The 21549-nt window shown below is 35.5% G+C and overlaps 1 protein-coding gene across 2 annotated transcripts in view; it reads left to right on the forward strand.

The window, feature by feature from the left end:
• Mzt1 (mitotic spindle organizing protein 1) overlaps window positions 1-10904 on the forward strand; it is a 16450-nt gene extending 5546 nt beyond the window's left edge. Inside the window, exons 2-4 of one of the 2 annotated variants that reach the window (XR_013423315.1) lie at window positions 2124-2269; window positions 3766-3921; window positions 8963-10904. Coding sequence is in view for 1 of the 2 variants with exons in the window: in XM_078015801.1 (XP_077871927.1) it covers window positions 2124-2269; window positions 8963-8986 (170 nt within the window). In the remaining variant the exon portion in view is untranslated. The remainder of the gene's footprint in view (window positions 1-2123; window positions 2270-3765; window positions 3922-8962) is intronic. The other variant, XM_078015801.1, reaches the window with a different exon arrangement.
• The last annotated feature ends 10645 nt before the right edge of the window (window positions 10905-21549 follow it).

Raw genomic sequence — 21549 nt, forward strand, 5'->3', positions numbered from 1 at the left:
AGGTAGAGTTCTTGGAAAAGTCTTGTCCCAGTAGTGGGGAATAATTGGCTCTACACTAAACAGGGCTCTAGTTCTGCCTAACAGATCTGAAGAGTACGGCCTGAAAGGATCAGATTGTTTCTGGGTAACTTTCATTACAAAACTCAAGGATATATATGGAAATCAAAAAATACCTAGCACCCAAGAAAATTCTCAACTTGTGGTATCTAATTGAAGATTGCCAGATAAGCAAAGTAGTATGGCTCATTGGGGAAAAAAATTCAGTTAACACAGATAGAAATGACACAGATATTAAAATTAGACAAAAGTATTAGAACTGTCCTTGTTCAAAAAGTTTAATAGAGACATGGAAGATATACAGATAATGCAGATGTTTTGAAGTAGGGATTGAACTCAGAGGACCTCATGCATGCTAGGCAAGTGGGCTTTACCACTGAGCTACTTCCCTAGTCCTTGTTAAAAATTGTTGTTGGTACTGGAGATTGAACCCATGAGTGATCTACCACTGAGCTCCATCACTAGTCCTTTTCACTTTGAAACAGGATCTTGCTAAGTTTCTGAAACTGGTCTTGAACTTGTGATCTTCCTGCTTTAGCCTCCTGAGTCACTTGGATCACAGGCATTTACCACTATACCCGACTTAAAATTTCATTTTCAGACAGGTTTTCACTGAGTTTCCCAGGGTAGGCTTGCACTTGTAGTCTTACCTCAGCCTTTGAGTAATTGGGATTTAGATGTGTACCACCTCACTCAGCTAACAGTATTTTTAAGACTGTAGCTTCTAGAGATGAAAATGAATGTCTGATACTCTAAACATTTTTAGTACTTAAACTTAAATTAGTAGGTGAACAGATATTGTTAACTTGTTCTTATAATTAGTAGTTTTCATGGAATTCAGATAACTATTTAAATGGGATTTGTTTTTGAAATGGATGAAAAATTATAGAGAATAAGAGGGCTTACTTTAAGTACCTGAAAGGTGACAGGAATCTTTAACCTACTACATGCAATATCAAATTAGTAATCAAAATTGTGTCTCTGGGATAAGCCAAACATGTATCAGATCTGTAGGATATTTACTGTGTGATATCATCTCAGTTGAGTGATAAAATGAAAGATCATTTAATAAATGGTATTGTGGCAGTTGGCTTATTTCTGAAAGGAAAGTTAGGTCCTATCTTCTACCCAAACTCCAGGAAATTAAATATTTAAATGTTTATGGAATGGAAGAAAATACTGGTGAATACAATTATTTCATGGGGAATAACTTTCTAAGCATGATGCAAAGGGAAATGATAAACAATAGATTATGTTAACAGTTGACTTCCATTCTAAACACACTGGGAAACAACATTAAATAGTTCAATGGAATCATTATTATGTATACATCATATAATAGAAGGAATTCCTGGAAAATCATTTTGGTAACCTGGGTTCTCTGTGGTAGTACTTCTCATGAAAAAGAGATGCTTTTGTAAACTGCAGTACTGGAAGAACAAAGCTAGAAAAAAAAATTCCAAGCGTTTATTTTTATTGTTAAGTCAACAGATATGATTACTCTGTCAAATTGTTATAAAACTTTCCAAGCTCTCTTAAATCCTTAAATATATACATTACTGACTGAGCAGTTCTTATTGTAGTAAAGTTAGTGTGTACAGATATTATTTTATTGGGGGAGATAGGAGAGTCGCCTCTTTTTCTTGGTATGGGGAATTGAACTCAGGCACTTGACTATTGAGCCACATGCCCAGCCCTATTTTGTATTTTATCTAGAGAAAGGATCTCATTGAGTTTCTTAGTGCCTCACTGTTGCTAGGGCTGGCTTTGAACTTGCAATCCTGCTGCTTCACCCTCCCAAGCCACTGGGATTACAGTCATGCGCTAACACACTAACTCTTAAAATGGAATGAATATTTATAGTGTTCCCATGGAATAAATGTTGCGTGACTAATTAAATCCTATTATCAAAGAGTATTTAAAAATAGGAAAGTGTCTTTAATCAGTATTAAGAATGGATTTCCAAATCCTGTTTGCAAATAAGAATATATGAATTAAAAGTACTATGTGCATATTTTTAAATGCTTTAAGTTTTTTTTTTAAGTTTTCTTTATGTGTTTTTGTAGTTCTGCTTGAGATTTCAAGAATTTTGAATACTGGCTTAGATATGGAAACACTGTCTATTTGTGTACGGCTTTGTGAACAAGGAATTAATCCAGAAGCTTTATCATCTGTTATTAAGGAACTCCGCAAGGCTACTGAAGCACTAAAGGTTAGAGATTCATGTGTTTGTTCATTCTAAATAAAGATGCTTTTGTTTGGAAAATGATTGATTATGAAGTTAGGTAAAAAAAAAATCCTAGTTAGGCAAAGTTAGATTAACTTCTAACGACAATAGGAGGAATTCTAAAGACCAGGGACTTTACAGCATATGTTCAGATCACTAAATTACTGTTATTATTTTCTCAAAAGTCTCTGGAGTTTTTCTATATGGTGAGTTAAATCTGCCTCCAAAAAAATATGCTCAAGTCCTATCCTTTGATACCCATGAATATGTCCTTATTTAGAAATAATGTCTTTGTAGGTATAACCCAATTAAGATGAGGTCATGATTAGGGTAGCCCCTAACTCCAGTGGATGATATCATTACTAAATAAGGGAAATTTGGACACAGACAATAGAATGGTGAAGACACAGTAAGTAGGGAGAAGGACATGTGTTGATGGAGACTGGTATTATAGAGTGATGCATCTATATATAAGTCAAGAAAAGCCGCAGGTTATCAGCAGCTATTAGAAACTGGAAAGAGGCAAGGAAGGATCCTCCCCTCGAGCCTTTGGAGAGAGTGTAGCCCAACTGACATCTTGATTTTGGACTTCTGAACCTCCAAAATTGTAAAAACTATACATATTCCTGTGTTCTTAAGGCCACCCAGTTTGTGGTAGTTTATTTTGCAGCCCTATAAGCCTAATACAAATTTTAAGACCAGGAAGTAGAACAAAACAAACACTGGAACAAATACTTCAGAATGTTTAAGTGGCTTTGGGATTGGGAAATGGAGAGAGACAAAAGTTTAAGGTGCTTAATAGAAAAAGCTTAGATTGCCTTGAAGAAACTTTATAGAACTGTAAACACTGAAGGTGCTTCTAGTGAATGCTCAGAAGAGAGGAGAGTTATAGAGGAAGATTTATTCCAGAGAACATGTCAATTATTAGGAAGAGAATGTTGCTGGAAGTATGAACATTAAAAGCACTCTGGTGCAGCCCCAGTCACAAAGAGGAACATTTATTGGACACTAAGGGACAGGTGACCTTTGTTATAAAAGTGACAGAATTTGACTGAATTATGTTCTATATTAGAAGGAGAATTGACTATGTAAGTGATGAACTTGGATATTTAGCTGAGGAAATTTCCAAGCAGAAGTGTGAAAGATGCAGCCTGATTTCTCTTTGTTGCTTATGATGTAATGTGAGAGGAATGAGAAATTGAAGAAGGAACTGCTAAAAGAACCCAGCACTTGGTTTGGAAAATTCTTAGCCTATCTGGATAGCATGCTCTGCAGACAAGGCCAATTTTGTGTCTAGCAAACCTGTTTGTGAAAAGATTACGTGTGATACAGACCCAGTCAGCCACTTTGGCACAGACATAGTTGGTTTAGACTGAAAGGGAAAAAATGAAGTGAAGAAATGCTTTCTGATTACTGGAATTCTGTAGGCTGGAAATTGACCTAGAGAGCTACTTAGCTGTGAAAATGTGTTATTCTTCAAGGAAAGAGGGGCATGGACTCAACTATGAGCATGCGTTATCCTTCAAGAAAAGGGGATGAGAGGCTCAGAGACTGGGGGACACTGCCGTTGCCAACTGGAACCCACAAAGCTTTATTTTTTCCAGATTCAACATGTTTCCAATCTTAGCAATCAAAAGGTATTTAGTATCGTGTTCCCTCTCTTGCTTGCACACAGTCTCTGCTTTAAAATCTGTGGTCAGTTTATTTCCGTATTTATATGTCACTAACTACAAATAGTGAAACAAAGTTATTCCATTAAAACTTGTCCAACAACAAAGTGATTTCTCTTTTACCTCTGAGAGTATGGAACTCTGAAACATGTAACTAACCATCTTTCAAATTAAATTATTTTCCAAAGAGTTCCAAAGTTTTGGGTATTTGCTTTTTAAAACCTTTTGATTATTAAATCTAACAGAAATGTAATGAAATTGCATTTATACAAGATTTATCATAAAATGTCCACATTAATTGTCAATGCCTGCACCCTAAAAATTACCTTGTATCCTCTCCCTAATTGCTAACCTTTCTCTCTACTCCCTTCTGCCAGTAACTGCTATCCTGACATTTATTCTTTCAACAGTTTATTCACTAAACTTGGATCTCTAAACACTAGTTTATTTTTGTAAAATTTTTGAGCTCCACAATAAATGGAATCTTACCAAAATCTTTTTACTGGGTTCTTTCATTTAACATTATGTCTGTGAGGTTCATCTGTGTTGCCTATAGCTATAACACATCCTTTTTCCCTGAAATGTTTTATTTGACAAATATACCAGTTTATTCTTTCTATTGTTAATAGATATTAAGTGTTTCCAGTGTGGGCTCTTCCCACTCAAAGCTGCTTTGAGCATTTGTAGTTAACGTTTTCTTTTTTTTTTTCTTTTTAGGTATACATGACAGTAGAGTATATTTTGACATATTATACATACATGGAGTATAACTTTTTCTAATTAAGATCCCATTCTTGTGTACACAGAGTCCATGTCTCTTAAGAATGCATGTATATATACATTTCTGTTAGGTGTTTATCTAGAAGTGAAATTGCTGGGTCTTAGATTATGTTTTTCTTCTACTTGAATAAATAGTTATAGTGCCAAACATTTCAAAAATATATTTCCACCAGCTGCATGACTTCCTTTTTGCTTCATATCTTTTCATTGTTTATTCTGAGTCTTTAAAATTTTAGTCATTCTGGGGTATATATGAGTTTTTCATTCTGTTTGATTTGCATTTCTGAGTACCAAGGAGGTTGAATACAATTTTACATTTTTTTTTTTTAGATATCTTTCCAAGTCATTTGCCCATCTTTCTAGGTTGTCTTTTTTAACTCATATTTATAACTTTCATAACAAAGAAAAATAACTGGATAATGTCATAAGAATAGCTAGTATTTTTATACAAGTACTTTCCTTTTGGTAAATCCAATGCTATCTTGGCATTATTTCCTCTAATCACATAGTAATATGTGCTGCTAAGGAAACTGAAGCAATAGTGATTGATTTAACCTAAATACTTAGAATTAAGTGGTTGAACAGGAATTTTAAGTTAGGCTGACCTCAGAGCTATTTACTTGACTACTGAGTTTCTCCCTACGATAGTATCTAAAGAGTATGTGAGCCAGCTATTTAGGGAAAGATGAAATGGTTTTTGGAAGCCAAATAGTCATTAGGCTGTGATGTGGGAACATTTCATCACTCAGTATTCTTTAATAATTCTGTAGATAAAAATTAAAACTATTAATAGTCTTTCATCAAATGTTTCTGAAATATTATTTGTTTGATAAACATCTTCCAGAACTAGAAGATGAATTTTTCTTGAATTATGCTCCAATTTGAAAGAGAATAATCAGAATAGGAAGTAATTTTTATATTATACCACAGTTTGGAGCTACAAGGGAACCCAAGGCAAATAAACCAACTAAGACAGGAGACACACGTAAGTGTTTGGTGTAGCATTTTCTTAGGTAACATACAACCCATGGTATTAAGATAGGAGGTTCAGAAATAACCTATTTGACATAGCTTTTCAATTCTAAGCATTCTCATATGGACCATAGTGAGATATGGGTGGCAAAATCCAGAAGTAAGATTTACAAAATCAGAAACTGTTGGCCATTTGAATAGAAGATTAATCTTCCTCACACACAAATCCTCTATAATGCATTCTCCTGTGATGTAAAGTGAATAAACCAGCATCTCATTAAACTAGAAAGGATAAGATGCTGAAACATTTCTAGCTAGGAAGAAATGCTAATTTAAATTTTTTTCTTTAATTTATGTAAACATAAAAATCATACATGGTCATAATTTTAAATTCCTTAAATTGGAAAACTTCAAAGAATGAAACAAAAAGGTTATCTAAGAATAACTGGCAATGATATTTGCTGATATCATTCCAGAAAGTATGATGCGTTTTTAAAAATAAAGTATACTTAATTTCACTGAATTATAAAAGAAGAATAGCTTGTTCATTTGCTTCTCCCTGGATTAGACTCTATTTCTTAACTGCTATATTGGGGTGGACTAGGTTGCTGTTTGGTTTAGAGCTGCCCTGAGCCCCACCTGACTTCTTGACAGACTTAAGTGTCAGATTGGGTTTTGTTTTGTTTTGTTTTGTTTTGTTTTGTTTTTGTATCATTGCTGCCAATAATTTTTTTTCTCATTTTTGTTTTCTTCTTTTGGCTTTAAAATTAGGGTAAAGAAAAATTGTTCCTGTTCTATTGTACTATTTTTATCTAGAATTGAATTGTATGGTACTTACCGTCTCTGTTTTAGAATGCATAAAATGTAAATCAGGGACATCTTGAAATGTTGCAAGGAACTCTTAACTACATAGAAAATGTTAACAATTTTTATGGATTTTTTTTTTTTTTTTTTACCTTTCAGAGATTTGTATATTGATAGCATCTAGGTAGCTAGCTCCTGTCTCCAGTTAGAGAAATTCTTTAGCAATAATAGATAGGCTACTATATGTGTAAAATAAGGCAAAACAGCAAAATAGGATTGCTAATTAAGTATATTTTATAAATGATTCTTTATTGGTACTGAATTTTTATATTATCTTCCCAGTACTAGTATTTATGTTTGAACAATACTATTTGAGAAATTCTGGACAAAACCCACTTGGCATGGTCTTTTGTTTTAATGTGGTGTTCTTTGAATTATATCATTATTGACACACCTGTAGACACTCTGTCTCTGTCTCTCCCCCTCTTCTTCTCTTCCCCCTCTCCCCCCACCCTTCCTCTCCTTCTGTCTCCTCTTCTCTCTCTTTCCCTTTCTTACCATCTCTCTCTCTCTATGATACTGAGGGTTGAACTCAGGGCCATTGTACCACTGAGCTACATTCCCAAAGCTCTTTTTATTTTTTATTTTGAAGCATGGTCTTGCTAAGTTGCTGAGGCTGATCTGGAACTTTGGATCCTCTTGCCTCAACAGTTAATGGGCGAGGGCTATCACACCTGGCTGCCTTGACCTTTCTCTTGATGTCCTGTACTATTGATGTCCTTTGGGTACATCTGTGTTGTCCTTTCACTGTGTAGGAAGATCTGCCATATGAGGATATTGGAGCTGTAGAATTTGGAGTCGAGAGAAATTAAAGATTAAATAATTCTCATGTCCCCAAGGTAGGGAAGGAGTAAACCCTTACACAGAAAAGGGATGTTTGGAATAGAGGACTATTGAATTTTGACTTTTCCCAGGACTGATCCTTGGTAAATTTTGGGAGTGTTTAGTGGCGATCTGGTAACTATATGGATCTCTAGGGTGCTATTGTTATTTTTTCAGATAGAAAGCTCTGCATTTATATAAGAAAAATGCTACAGTATTACTTTCCTACAGTAAAAATACTTGTTTTGATGTCTGTATATTGGAGGAGAATTTCTATAATTAATACGAAAAAGGAACAAGACAAATTATATTTGAATTAAAACAAAAATTGTATATATAATTTCAAGTCTTTATTAATAGATAATAATGAATATAGGTGATACTGAGAATGCAGCTAGGGAGATAACAGTGCCTAAAGGTATGTAGCTAAAGCTATTATAGGAACCTATAAGAATAGAAATTATTTTAAAATGTGGAATTACTTTAAACTAGGTTCTAATTCTCTTGAGTAGTAAATACAGAAGAGGGAAATTCTATTGTAAGTGAGGGTTTGGGAGCTGCCTAAACTATAGGAAAAAAGTCTGTTCTGCTGGTTGTAAAGAAAAGTTTTCAGCTTTATTTCAGATTGCATTATTTACCATTCATAAGTATTTTATAATTGAAAGAATTTATAACTCTTTTCATGAAAGAATTCTGAACTTAATCTACACTAAAAGCAAGTTTTAATTAGGAAGTAGAAATAAAATATATTAAAAGTCTCACATATTTCAAAGATCAAATTTGTCATTTTCATATTGGCATTAAGAAATTACTTTTTTAGCTAGGCATGGTGGCACATGCCTGTAATCCCAGTGGCTTGGGAGGCTAAAGCAGGAGGATCTCAAGTTCAAAGCTAGCCTCAGCAACTTAGTGAGACCCTGTCTCGAAATAAAATATAAAAAGAGCTGGGGATGTGACTAAGTGGTTAATCACCCCTGGTGGGGGGGGGGAATAAATAAATAAATAAATAAATTACTTTTTTTAGATCTGTTAATAGTACATGTTTTTTGTTGTTGTTGTTTTTATACATGCCAGACCATTTATTGATGAATGATAGAGTACATAGGAGTTTCTTTAGAGACAAGTGGGAAAGTATAGTTTTGGAGGGGAATAGGCAAGACAAGATTAGCCAAATGTTCATTATTCCTTTTTGTTCTTGTAGCATTAAAAGGTTTTTTTTTTCATTCTTAATTTCCTTTTTGCATTACAATAAAACATAGAAAAGAGATTAATGAAGATTAAGGTATGTTAATTTTTCAAGTAGCAGAACATTTTTACACATACTCTTATTAACTTCTATTGAAGATAATATAACTGTTTTCTACTCTTAACCTAGCAGTAAATTTAAAAAGTAGTTCTGATTTAGAACAAAAACAATGAAAACCACTGTATTCTGATAAAAGTGGTTTGGTTGCATGAGAAAATAGTTGTTTGCTAAATAAGGTGTAGTGTAGTATTAACAAATTTATTTATCTCCATGGTGTCTCTTTTCCATGGTTTTTAAATAATGAATATTATTTTCTTTTTCTAGGCTGCTGAAAATATGACAAGCTGACTTTCTGGAGAGATCCTGATGAGATATGTCAAATTCCTCAAGAGGATTTGAAGATTGCATTTTAGTCAAGAATGTACAGTGAAATTACTGCATGCAGCAGTGTAGAAAAATTTTCCTTTTAAAAAGAATTATAAAACCATAGCTTTATAAATCAGTGGAAAGTGGCTTACAGAGAGAACTATCAAATGTGTTTGCATCGAATCTTTTTTTTTTTTAATGCCCCTAATGTTTTGGCATTGCTATGTTTATATTTATGTATTCCTTATTTATAGCTCTGATAGCTTTAATTTTCTAAGCAGTCTGTCTATCAGATGTGCACATCTGCTGTGCCTGGTGGAAGTATAGTGGAACCCATCAGTATTGATGTGTCATAGTTATGACTTGTTGACATTTCCATTATAAACTTTAATTTTGAATTGTTTATGCATAATAACTGTTGATTTATGTTGTATCAGGCTGAAAGTTGACAAGATTTTAGCCACCATGTAAGAATTTGTATTTAAATTCCCCATGTATACCAGAATCTTGTTTTTTAAAATGAGAACATAGAAAACATTTCTTGTAATCTTCTCTTTAACAAAAAATATTTAGTTTTTTAAACAGTTTTTGGGCAGTTAATAGTGTGAACTAGATCATTTTGTATTGACTGAAAAATAAAACTTCTAGAAACTTAGATTTTAAAAGTAATAACAGTGCTTAGCTTAGTATTGTTTGTAGTTTGAGTCATTTACATCAAATAAGAATATTAGTTGAATGTTTTTCTAAGTTTTATATCCTGTAAAGGCCTAAAAATAATGTATAAAGTGAAACATAGCCAACATGCAAAATTCCTTTTTACTTTTATTACATAAAAGTAATTGGAATTCTTATCTAATAAATATGATGTAGATATATAATAAACCACTAGATAAGTGGTGTGTTTCAATGAATATGTAATATTTTCTGAAGAAATAAGGATTTCTAGTCATTAAACAAAAACTAATGAAATATGTATCAGGAATTATAAGTTTGCCTTTCTAAAATCATTTTGTGTGTCATTATTTACCCTTAAAGTTTTAACTCATCAAAATGATAATTCAAAAATAAATTTTAGAAAATTTAGGATGTTATTGGTTCTATTTCTGTAACAGAATCTCAGTGGAATTTTTTTGCAAGGCTAATATGGATTTAATTTCATTGTTGACTAAATTTTAGAATGGTATTCATTCTCCACTAATGTTTTTTGTTGTTCATACAAGCTGAAGTGGTTTTAATAAGATTTAGTGATATTTAGGTAGCCACTTTCTCTGCTTTTTTTATATTTATTTGACCATTATGACTTTTAATTCATGGCATCTTTACCAGTAAACTGAAAAGGTCTATTAGCACAAGTTGGGAGACAATAAGAATTTGTGATAAGCATTTGAATGAAACTAAACACTACAAATACTGCATGTTATTTATAAATCAAAGAGAACATTTATTCTCAACTCCAAAATGTGTATGCAGTTCTAGGCCACAAGAGTTGATAATATAGATTAAGTTATTTACGTATGAAGCAAAATAGGAAAAAAAATATTGAGAAAGGATTATGTTTACAGAGGCCTTCTTATATGTCATATTTCTTAAATGTTTTTTGGTGATACTGGGGATTGAACCCTGATGCATTCCACTAAATCACATCCCCAACCCTTTTTATTTATATATATTTATTTGAGACTGGGTCTGGTGATATTATTCAGGCTGACCTTGAACTTGTGATCTTCTTGCCTCAGCCTCCCAGGTAGTTGGGATTAGGTGTGTGTCACTGCTGCTGGCTTTAAATGTATTAGTATCTTTTTAATGCATACTTCAGTAATATTTAAGAAATAAAATAAAATGATACAATTCCAATGCTGTACATGTTGACAATGACAAAAATAAAACCATATTGGTAGTATTAGCATGTACTTTTGATTTAATACATCTTTCTATGAATTCAATTGTATTTCTTTAGGTGGTCATTTTATAGATGTTAAGATGCTTATCATGTGTGATTGAAGGCTACTTAAAGACAGATTATGTAATTTACAGCTTAAATTAGGCTTGAAGTATAAATGGAATACTCTTCCCCTGGTAGTGAGAGGAGATAGCTATATTAACGTTGCCTCAGGCTTTAAAACAAAGTTGGCAATTCAAATAAGTGAGAAATGATATTTTTCTATATTCAAATAAGAACTTTTTTACAAAGTGGATTATTATCATTGTGAAATGTATAGACATGTTCCAAATATGCATGTTTTACAATAATTGAGTCAAATACCAGTTTTTAAATATTTAATTAAAATTAAAAATTCAGTTTCTCAGTCTCAATCACTTTATTCTACTAAAAGATAACAAAATTTACCATCTTAATTTTAAGTTGTGCAGTTTAGTTACATTAAGAATGTTCAAGTTGTTTTGCAACTCATCATCTCTAAAACTTTATAATGCAGTAATTCCCATTCCTTTCTACCTATATAGCCTCTGGCAAACATTTTTCTGCTTTCTGTCTCAACATTTTACTATTCTAATCTCCTTCTATAAATCACATCATTATATCTGCCCTTTGTTGTATTGTATTTTACACAACATTTTGTTTTCAAGATTCATCCATGTTCTATCAGAATTTTCTTTTAAAGCTGAATAATACACCCATTGTATGGATATGCCATGTTTTGCTTATTCATCCTTCAGTGGACATTTAGGTTATTTTTAACCTGTAAGATATTGTGAATGATGCTGTGTGAAAATAAGCGTTCAAATATCTGTTCAGCTCCTTGCTTTCAGTTCTTTGGTGCATATACCCAGAAGTGGAAGGATGGGTTGGAGCAAGGAAAGAGTAAAAACAGACTAGCTAGGAAGCCACAACAGTACCTAGGCCTGACTGCTCATATTATGGTAGATCCCAGAGACATTACAAAAGAAAAACACAGTATTTAATGGTTTGGCTATAGGGGAAACAAGAAACTAAGGTGACTGAGTTTCTAATCATTTTATAACAAGTGAATGATTAACAGAAAATGGACATTAATTTTCCTGGAAAGATGATTTTTATTTTAACAAATACATTAAATCTCGTATTTGCCAACATTCCAATGACCTCCCTGTTTTTCATCCTATCTACCCAAAAATGCCCCACAAAGGCAGGGACCTTTGGTTTTGTTCATTAATGTATCTCAAGTTTCGTGAACAGAGATTAGCACATGGTGTTTATTAAATGCATGACTGAATGATTGGATAAGACTGGGATCTACCAAGTGATTGAAAAAGCAGCAACTACATGAGGTAGCATCAGCCCATGGCAGATGAGTCTGAGGCACAAAGTTGTAAATGGCTAGCTTAATTATGGAAGTGGTAGAGCTAGCACTGGAACCCAGGTAAGCTGATGCTGGAGCCTGCCCACCCTTGTGCTGTCACCACATATCTCATGTGGTGAAGAAGTGAAATGAAAAAACAAGAGGAAGAATGGAAATCAGATGCCCAAAGTGGTAGCTCTGGAAGTAGATGTTGAGAATAAGAATCCTAATGATAAACTGAAGACAGCTTATCTTTCCCAGGGTTATCCCTCCTTGATGAGTATGGTGTTGCTGCTAAAGGGTTAGTGAGTTTTTGTAGCATCTTGGCAAATCTTTTATCATTGCTATTTAATTAGGACAATACAAGGAAATAACAGGTCATTCGTTGTCCAGATGTATTGTACATAGGAAACCCAGTTCTAACAAGATGTCTCACTTTTTATGAAATTCAGCCTTGGAGTATTGAAAGTATTGTTAAAAAAAAGAAAGTTGTTGTGTTTTATAGCCCTAAACAGCAGCCTCAGGATGTCTCTTGAATTTTTTGCATACATGACAATAGTGGAATGCGTTACATTCATTATTACCCATTTACAGCACAATTTTTCATAACTGTATAAAGTATGTTCACACCAAATTATGCCATTATACATGTACTCTTTTTTGCATTACAATTCTTAATACACATATATACCACAATTTATCAGATCTCTGTTTGTATATAAGGTATGTTGAGACCAAATTCAAATCTTCATACATGTATTTTGTGTAATGACCATCACCTTCCACTAAGTGAAGTTAGCCAATCCCAAAAAAAACAAATGCCAAATGTTTTCCCTGATATAAGGAGTGTGTGTGTGGGGGGGGGGGGGGGGGTGACTCCAAAGTAGAGTAGGGAGGGAGAGCATGAGAGGAAGATTATTTCTAGATATGGAAGAAAGGTGGGAGGGGGAAGGGGAATAACATTTTTCTTTTTTTTTTTTTGTTTTTAGTTGTAAACACAGTATATTTTATTTATTTTTATGTGGTGCTGAGGATTGAATCCAATGCTTCACTTGTGCTTGGAGCCACAACCCCAGCCCCAACATTTTTCTTCAAATAGGGTCACTTTTTAGAAAAATCTAATACATTTATTTTGAAAATTTAAGATTTACATGACAACATGGAAAACTATCATTTGCCATAGCTATGAAAGCAATTACAATGAAAATTAAATATAGAATAATATTTTTCCAAGTACTACTTTAAAAACTGATTCTAAGGCCTGCATTTTCTTTGATAGAAACGCAGATGAGCAAGGGTTAGAGGCATTGAACAAAGAACCAACTTTCCTGTTGAAGTTGTTAAAAGGATTACAAGAGTATTGAAAAGAAATTAATTTCTTCAATGTGGCACTTATTTGCAACATCCCATATACCACCGATTTTATTTATTTATTTTAAAAATATTTATTCTTAAGTTTTAGGTAGACACAGTATTTTACATTTATGTGGTGCTGAGGATCAAACCCAGTGCTTCGTGCATCCTAGGCGAGCACTCTACCACTCAGCCCCAGCCCCAGCCCCTACCTCTTATTTTAGTACCCATCCTATAGTTAGAAAATATTCTCAGGGTTCCTTTTGGCCCTAATACCATAATTTATAGATAGCTCTGGCTTTGAGATCACATAGACTTGGATTCTTGGTTCTCTCTTCAAGTCTGATTCCTCAGCAGTAGGATAAAGACACAGCTCACAGTGTTATGAAGATCAGGCAGACTTGCTTTTTCCCAGAGAGGAGGAATATATTAGTCTGATATGCTTTTGTGAGATAAATGGGAAGGCTTGGCACAAAATGCTGTTGCTTCTCAGGAAAGTTCACATTTTGTGTGAACTGAACTTACCTAGCAACTTAACTTCTGGAGTGGCCAAGTGATTATGAAGTGACATATTCGAAACACACTTTTTTCCCCTCACGAGTGGAATCCGAGCTCTTATTTTTATATAATTTTTTTTGAAACACATGATGTGTTCAAATATAAACATACTGTGTTTGTATAAGGAAGAAGAACAAGACACTACACTAATGAAAATGAAACTAAAATGTAGCTAAATTTTAATGTCAGGACTTGCATAGCTAATTAGAGAAAGGAGCCCACAGGGATGAGAATGTGTTGGGAGAAAAAGTAAAGATTATGAATAAATTTTAAATCTCTATTTTCAACATAAAAAGAGCTCATTGTTCTCAGTTGCTTCTGATAAACCCAATGGGAATATCAGTGATCTTTGTTCCTGCTGAACACTGAGAACCATCATGTAAAATAGAGCAAACAGCTGGCTAAATGAAAGCTTCCTTTGCAAGTCTACTGATAGAAAGTTGTGGGGGAGGAGGGGCAGCCTGGGAGAGAGAACTCCATAGGTTTAATTTAAGCCCTGGATAAACACTATTCCTGCTTTCACCAGCTTTGTCTAATTGAAATGGAAAGGATTTTATCAATCAAGGTAAAGTTCAGAAAGAGAGATTCTGTGTGGAATAAAGATAAAAGTGTTTGACTTCACAAAAATGACAGTCTCTCTAATGAGCTGCCCATACATTGAAGCACCCTCTTGCAAGGACTTTGGGGGCCTTTGAGAAAGGTGGTGGGAACCTGACCTGTTGAGGTAGCAGCCACTAGCATGACTGAGGCGAAAAGGGTTGCACTGGATTATTAGACCCCTGCCCTGTCATTTTCATCATTTCGGAAAGGTTTGGGAAACTGTGAGGGTTTTAGCACTTAATCTGGTTAACTAGGGAGCTCCTAGGGAGACAACCCATAGAAGAGAGGGTATTTCAAGTCTTTAACTTTCTGCATTTTTTTTTTGTACTGAGAATTGAACCCAGGGTTGCTTAACCACTGAGCCACATCCACAGCCCTTTTTAAAAATATTTTATTTAGAGACAGGGTTTTGCCGAGTTGCTGAAGCAGGCTTTGAACTCTCGATCCTCCTGCCTCAGCCTCCTGAGCCACTGGGATTACAGGCATGCACCAGCTCACTTTCAGCATTTTGTGCCAAGTTTCTTGTTTTATTTCACAAAAGCAGATCAGAAGAAGCAATCTGTACTAAGGTGTTTCTAAGGATGCATTTCCCCTCTCTGGAGAAAAGCAGGACCTGGAAAGACCATTTGATTGGAAGGAATATAACCAGCTAGGTAGGCAGCCTGGACTAGCTGGCGGGGGTGGGAATGGTAGTGGTGAGCTGAGATCCTTTCTAGGTTTTTCACATCATTTGACTGCTGGACCCAACCCTCCCTTAAGCCATTCAAGATAATGTCAGCTCTTAGCACCAGTTAAAGCCCATCCCCTGATCCATGAATAGTAGAAACTGTAGCGGGAGGCTCTTCTTCCTTGGACTCAACTTACATATTTTTGTCTTCTTTCCCATTTCAAATGTAATTCACTTACCATCCTGGTTAGCCCCCTTACAGCTCTAATAGCCTGTGCCGTTCCTAATAAATCAGCCTAGTAGATAGGTTCTAGACAAATCTATTTCCTTGAACTGGAAACCAAGTAGGAACAAAGTGCTTCTACCATAATTCTTCCAGAAAAAACTAACTGGAGTTGCCTTTTTGTATCCCATACTAGTGCTTCTAATTTACCCCAGTAGTTAAATTCTCAAGTCCCATTACCAAAGTTGAGATGGTCTTTATAACTCTTTTGTCAGAAAAAAAAAAATTATTTTATTCCGACAAAATATTTCAGGCACAAACGAAGCCCTATATTAAAGCAAATAATTTTATATCGCTTTCACATATTTTTGTTTTGAAGGCCTAATTTAGGATTGTCCCAAAAATCAATATTCAATTCATCTTTATATCCAACATCCACTCTCTCACTTCTCTCCAACCATGTACAGATGAACGTTGACCACAACAACTTGTGAAAAGTCAGGCCCTTGTCCCTTGGAGCCAATCTGCCCTCAAGAGAATTTCTGCTCTTGATCTTCAAAATTCTAGCCACCCACCTATCATACACGTATCATGAATTGAATTCTCAATAAATATTTATCAAATGATTGGTTGAACAGTCATAAATAGGTGAGAAAGTATATAGCACAATTATTCACATGAAATTCTACCACAATTGCTATCCTTTCTTCAATATGATCTGGAAAAGCAAGTTGTTGGCTGGCATATATTTTTTTCTGTGTTTAGGTTTAATTCTCTTTATATCTCTGTAATTTCATAGCTTCCTAGTCACATAGAAAGTTTTATTGTCATAAAACTTTAAAGGTAGATCCTCTACAAATTTACATGGTGGATGCAAGATAATTCTACTCTCTTCTATTTCCCCATGAAGCAGAGTAGTAGCCTGGTGCTTGGCACATAGTAGATGCTCGATAAAATAGCCTGTAAATTAACTAAATGACTATTGTGTTCTGCTTTTTTAAGATAAGGATGTGTCTCTGAAGTCACATTCTATATGTGCAAGAGGAACTAGAAAAAAGCTAACAGCATCTCCAACAGCCTGGTGCAAGGTTGGATGCCATGCATGTATTACCTCATCATTTTTGTAGCAACCTTATGAAGTAGTTATTAATATTTCAGCTTTTACAGATAAAAATTGAGACCCAGAGAGATAGGACATGAAATAAACATGAGCATGTAAAGTTCTTTCTTCTTGGAATATCCTTTCTCTTCCTGTTGTTTGACCAAAGCAGCCTTTAAGAATCAAATTTGGATGGTTGGGGGGAAGTTCTGGTATTGTGGTTTAGATGTGGTGTCCCCCAAAAGCTCACATGTGAGACAATGCAAGATTTGGTGGAAAATCATTGTGTTATATACTTAACCTCATCAGTGAATTAATCCCTGTTGGGATGAACTGAGTGGTGACTGGAGGTAGGGGTTCATTGGGGGCGGAGCTATTGGGTATATAGTTTGTATCTGGAGAGTGGAGACTCTCTGCTTTCTGATCATTGTGTGAACTGTTTCCCTCCGCCATGATGTTCAGCCTCAACTCAAGCCCTGAGGAATGGAGCTGGCCTTCTGTGGACTAAGACCTCTGAAACCGTGGGCCCTCAAATAAATTTTGCTTCTCTACAATTGTTCCTATCAGATCTGTTCATCACAGCAGCGAAAAATCTGACTAAAACAAAGGGCAATGACAATTTTTGTTCTGGGCTATCCTTCTAATGTAGCAAGCCCCCTTGAAATAGAATGAGTCTCATATAAAAGCATAGGGGAGGTTTGTTTTCTAACCAGGATAATAAGGAAAGTATCTTCCCCGAGACAAAGACTGAACAGTTTTCCTAGCAGCTTCTTATAGAGAACTGGTACCTTGAGTTCCATGGTCTGTGCAAAACCTCGGGGGCTGCTTTTTATCACTTCTGTGAGACTTCAAAGACAAAGAGAAAAAAGTGTTAACAAGAAGCTTCTGGTGCTGGCTGTCAAGATTCTCTGACCCAAGAGTCGTGCGTTCTCTGCCAGCAACTATGAAAATGTGGCCATTTAACCATTGACTAGCTTCACTTAGCATAATCTGCTCTAATGCCACCCATTTCCCTCCAAATTCTATGATTTTGTCGTTTTTTAATGCAGAGTAATACTCCATTGTGTATAAATGCCACATTTTTTTTTATCCATTCATCTATTGAAGGGCATCTAGGCTGATTCCACCATCTTGCTATCGTGAATTGTGCTGCTATGAACATCGATGTAGCAGTGTCCCTGTAGCATGCTCTTATTAGGTCTTTAGGGAATAGACCGAGAAGGGGAATAGCTGGGTCAAATGGTGGTTCCATTCCCAGCTTTCCAAGAAATCTCCATACTGCTTTCCAGATTGGCTGCACCAATTTGCAGTCCCACCAGCAATGAACAAGAGTGCCCTCCCCCCCCCCATCCTCTCCAGCACTTATTGTTGTTTGACTTCCTAATGGCTGCCAATCTTACTGGAGTGAGATGGTATCTTAGGGTAGTTTTGATTTGCATTTCTCTGACTGAAAAACAAATACCAAATGACCCCTTTGATATAAGGGGAGTAAACAAGGACAGGGTAGGGACGAAGAGCTTGAGAAGAAGATTTACATTAAACAGGGATGAGAGGTGGGAGGGAAAGGGAGTGAGAAGGGAAATCGCATGGAAATGGAAGGCGATCCTCAGGGTTATACAAAAGGATATATAAGAGGAAAGGAGGGGTAAGACAAGATAATACAAATGGAAGAAATGATTTACAGTAGAAGGGGTAGAGAGAGAAAAGGGGAGGGGAGGGGAGGGGGGATAGTAGAGAATAGGACTGACAGCAGAACACATCAGACACTAGAAAGGCAATATGTCAATCAATGGAAGGGTAACTGATGTGATACAGCAATCTGTATACGGGGTAAAGTTGGGAGTTCATAACCCGCTTGAATCAAACTGTGAAATATGATGTATTAAGAACTGTGTAAGGTTTTGAACGACCAACAATACAAAAAAAAAAGAAAAGAAAATGTGGCCATTAACTTTTTTAAAAAATATTTTTTTAAGTTGTCAGTGGACCTTTATTTATTGATTGATGCATGGTGCTGAGAATCGAACCCAGTGCCTCACACATGCTAGGCAAGCGCTTTGCCTCTGAGAGCCACAACCCCAGCCCAGCCATTCACTTTTCAGTTTACAAATAGGGTAAAATTGCAGACATTTCACAGTATTTGACAAAGACCTTCCTCCTTTGGGAAGGCTTTTCTGACCACACCACCTTACAGTGGTATGTCTAAGACATTTGGCAGGAAACAGAACCCACTGAGTAATGTATCTGTGAACATTTTTATTGCTTCACACTTAATTATACTTCCCTAAGGGATAGAGACAGTTACTTGTATTTCTTACGTGTTTAGCATTTTTTCTGGAAATAGAAATTGGCTTTTATTTCATTAACTCAACAAAAATGTATTGTCTTTTCAGAATGAGATATTATAGTCAGAACATTTAGGAAGTTATTTCCCTAAATGGCACATAAACTCTTCGAAGATGGACATGATATCTAATACTTCTTTTTTATAGTTTAAGATCCTTTGTATATTTCATGACTTTTAAATATAACAAGGGTTTATTGAGCATCTGCTATGTGTAGACAGTATATTAATCGCTGACTATACAAATGAATAAGACTCTGGCTTGAGAGGCTCATGAGATAGATTCTTGCAATGGGAAGAAGAAGTATGGTGATAGAAGAAAGCACAGATCATTAGGGTAACATGGAGGAGGGTCATCAAGGAGCATCAGTGCACCAGGTTTTCCCCTTCCTGGTATTTTTTTAATTGCTTTTATTTTTTAAATACATGACAGCGGAATGTATCACATTTCTTATTACACATATAGAACACAATTTTTCATATCTCTGTTTGTATATAGAGTATGTTCACACCAATTCATGCCTTCCTGGTATTTTTATAGCAGCATGTAGTGCTCAGTAGACACTGAGAAAGAGTATTAATGGGGCGGACTGATAATTCCAACTAGAAATCTTTGTCAAATCCCAGTTCTGAAACTTATGTGTATGCTTCAAAATGCTGGTCTATATTAGAAATGATTGTTGGGGGCTAGGGATGTGGCTTAAGTGGTAGTACACTCGCCTGACATGCATGGGGCGCTGGGTTCTATCCTCAGCACCACATAAAATAAAGATGTTGTGTCCACTGAAAACTAAAAAAAAAAAAATGAATATTAAAAAATTCTCTCTCTCTCTCTCTCTTAAAAAAAAAAAGAAAGAAAGAAACGATTGTTGGAAGGTTCTATTTCTATTGACTTAAAAAGATACACAACAAGTGTGCTCAAATAAGTGAACCTATCTCTGACTCCTGGAACAGGACCACAGGCTAGAAGATGTACACTGCATGTTCCCCAAATTCCTTATGTTCCTAGTCAAGTGACACAGATACACTGAAATATAATCTTAAACTTGATAGGATGGCCTACCATTGAATAGGAACTGGAGTTAGTGTTACAAGCTTGGAGAATTCCTTCCATGGGGACCAAGGGGCTTCTTGCATGAGAATTGCGTTGAAGCTGGAATTCAAAGGGTGAGAAGAGAAAGAATGAAACAGTCCAGGAAAAACATTAAATCACCAATACATAGTATTGATTTATCTGATACTGGCAATTGAACCCAGGGGCTCTGAACAATTGATCCACATCCCCAGCCCTATTTTGTATTTTATTTAGAGAAAAGGTCTCATTGAATTGCTTAGCACCTTGCTTTTGCTGAGGGTGGCTTTGAACTCACCATCCTCCTGCCTCAGCCTCCCAATCTGCTGGGATTACAGGTGTGTGCCACTATGCCTGGCTATGAATATTCTTTGAAGATAAAAACTTAATCTATTAATAAAGGAGAGTTCAGGGAATGGTTAATAGAGCGGCAACTGGAATATAGGACACAGAACTATACAGAAGGCTGAAAGGAAGTTATATTCAGTGCCTTACACAAATATAAGACAACTGCTGGGGCAAGTACAGTACAATTAAAAAGATACAAAGACATAGTCCTTGCTCACAGCCTAATGGAGATTGATCATCATTTGTGTGTGTTTGTGTGTGTGTGTGTGTGTGTGTGTATGTGTGCACATACGTTACTGGTGATTGAACCCAGGGCCTGGCACATGCTAGGCAAGCACTCCTACTACTGAGCTGCATCCCCAGCCCCTTTTAAAATTTTGTTTTGAGACCAAGTTGCTGAGGCTGCCCTTGAACTTGTGATTCTTCTGCCTCATATTCCTGAGTAGCTGAAATCACAGGCATGCACCACCACACCTGGCACTATCATATATTGCCGCAGTCCGGCTGCAGCAGAATAACTGGGGGGTGACGAATAACTTGTGTACGTTGATGCAGCAGGAATGGAAGCTGTTTATTGTAGGACAACAGAGCTATTTATACATTTTGCACAGCTTATCTTAATTAGCATAAACTAGATACATCAGTCAATCAATAAGGAATCTCCACTCTTAATGGCTTGCTTTTGTTACTTCTCAAACCACTCCCTCTGGCATTTTGCCAGGCACCATCCAGACTTGTTTACGAACTCTACATTCCCCTGGCAAAATACCAGGTGTTATTTTGACTTGCCTACAAACCTTAACATATCCCCCTTTTGTTTAATTTAAATAAGGACCATAGTGGTTTTTACAGAAACACCATAAATAATCTGCTACAAACAGAAAGGGAGGATACAAAATGCCACAATACCAAGCCAATTGATGGCTCCATGCAAGAAGCCCTTGGAAAAATTATACCAGCAATGACACTGTTAGCAAAGATATCAAGTTACAATTTGTTGTAG

Source organism: Ictidomys tridecemlineatus, chromosome 6, assembly GCF_052094955.1.
Source record: "Ictidomys tridecemlineatus isolate mIctTri1 chromosome 6, mIctTri1.hap1, whole genome shotgun sequence".
Lineage (NCBI taxonomy): Eukaryota > Metazoa > Chordata > Mammalia > Rodentia > Sciuridae > Ictidomys > Ictidomys tridecemlineatus.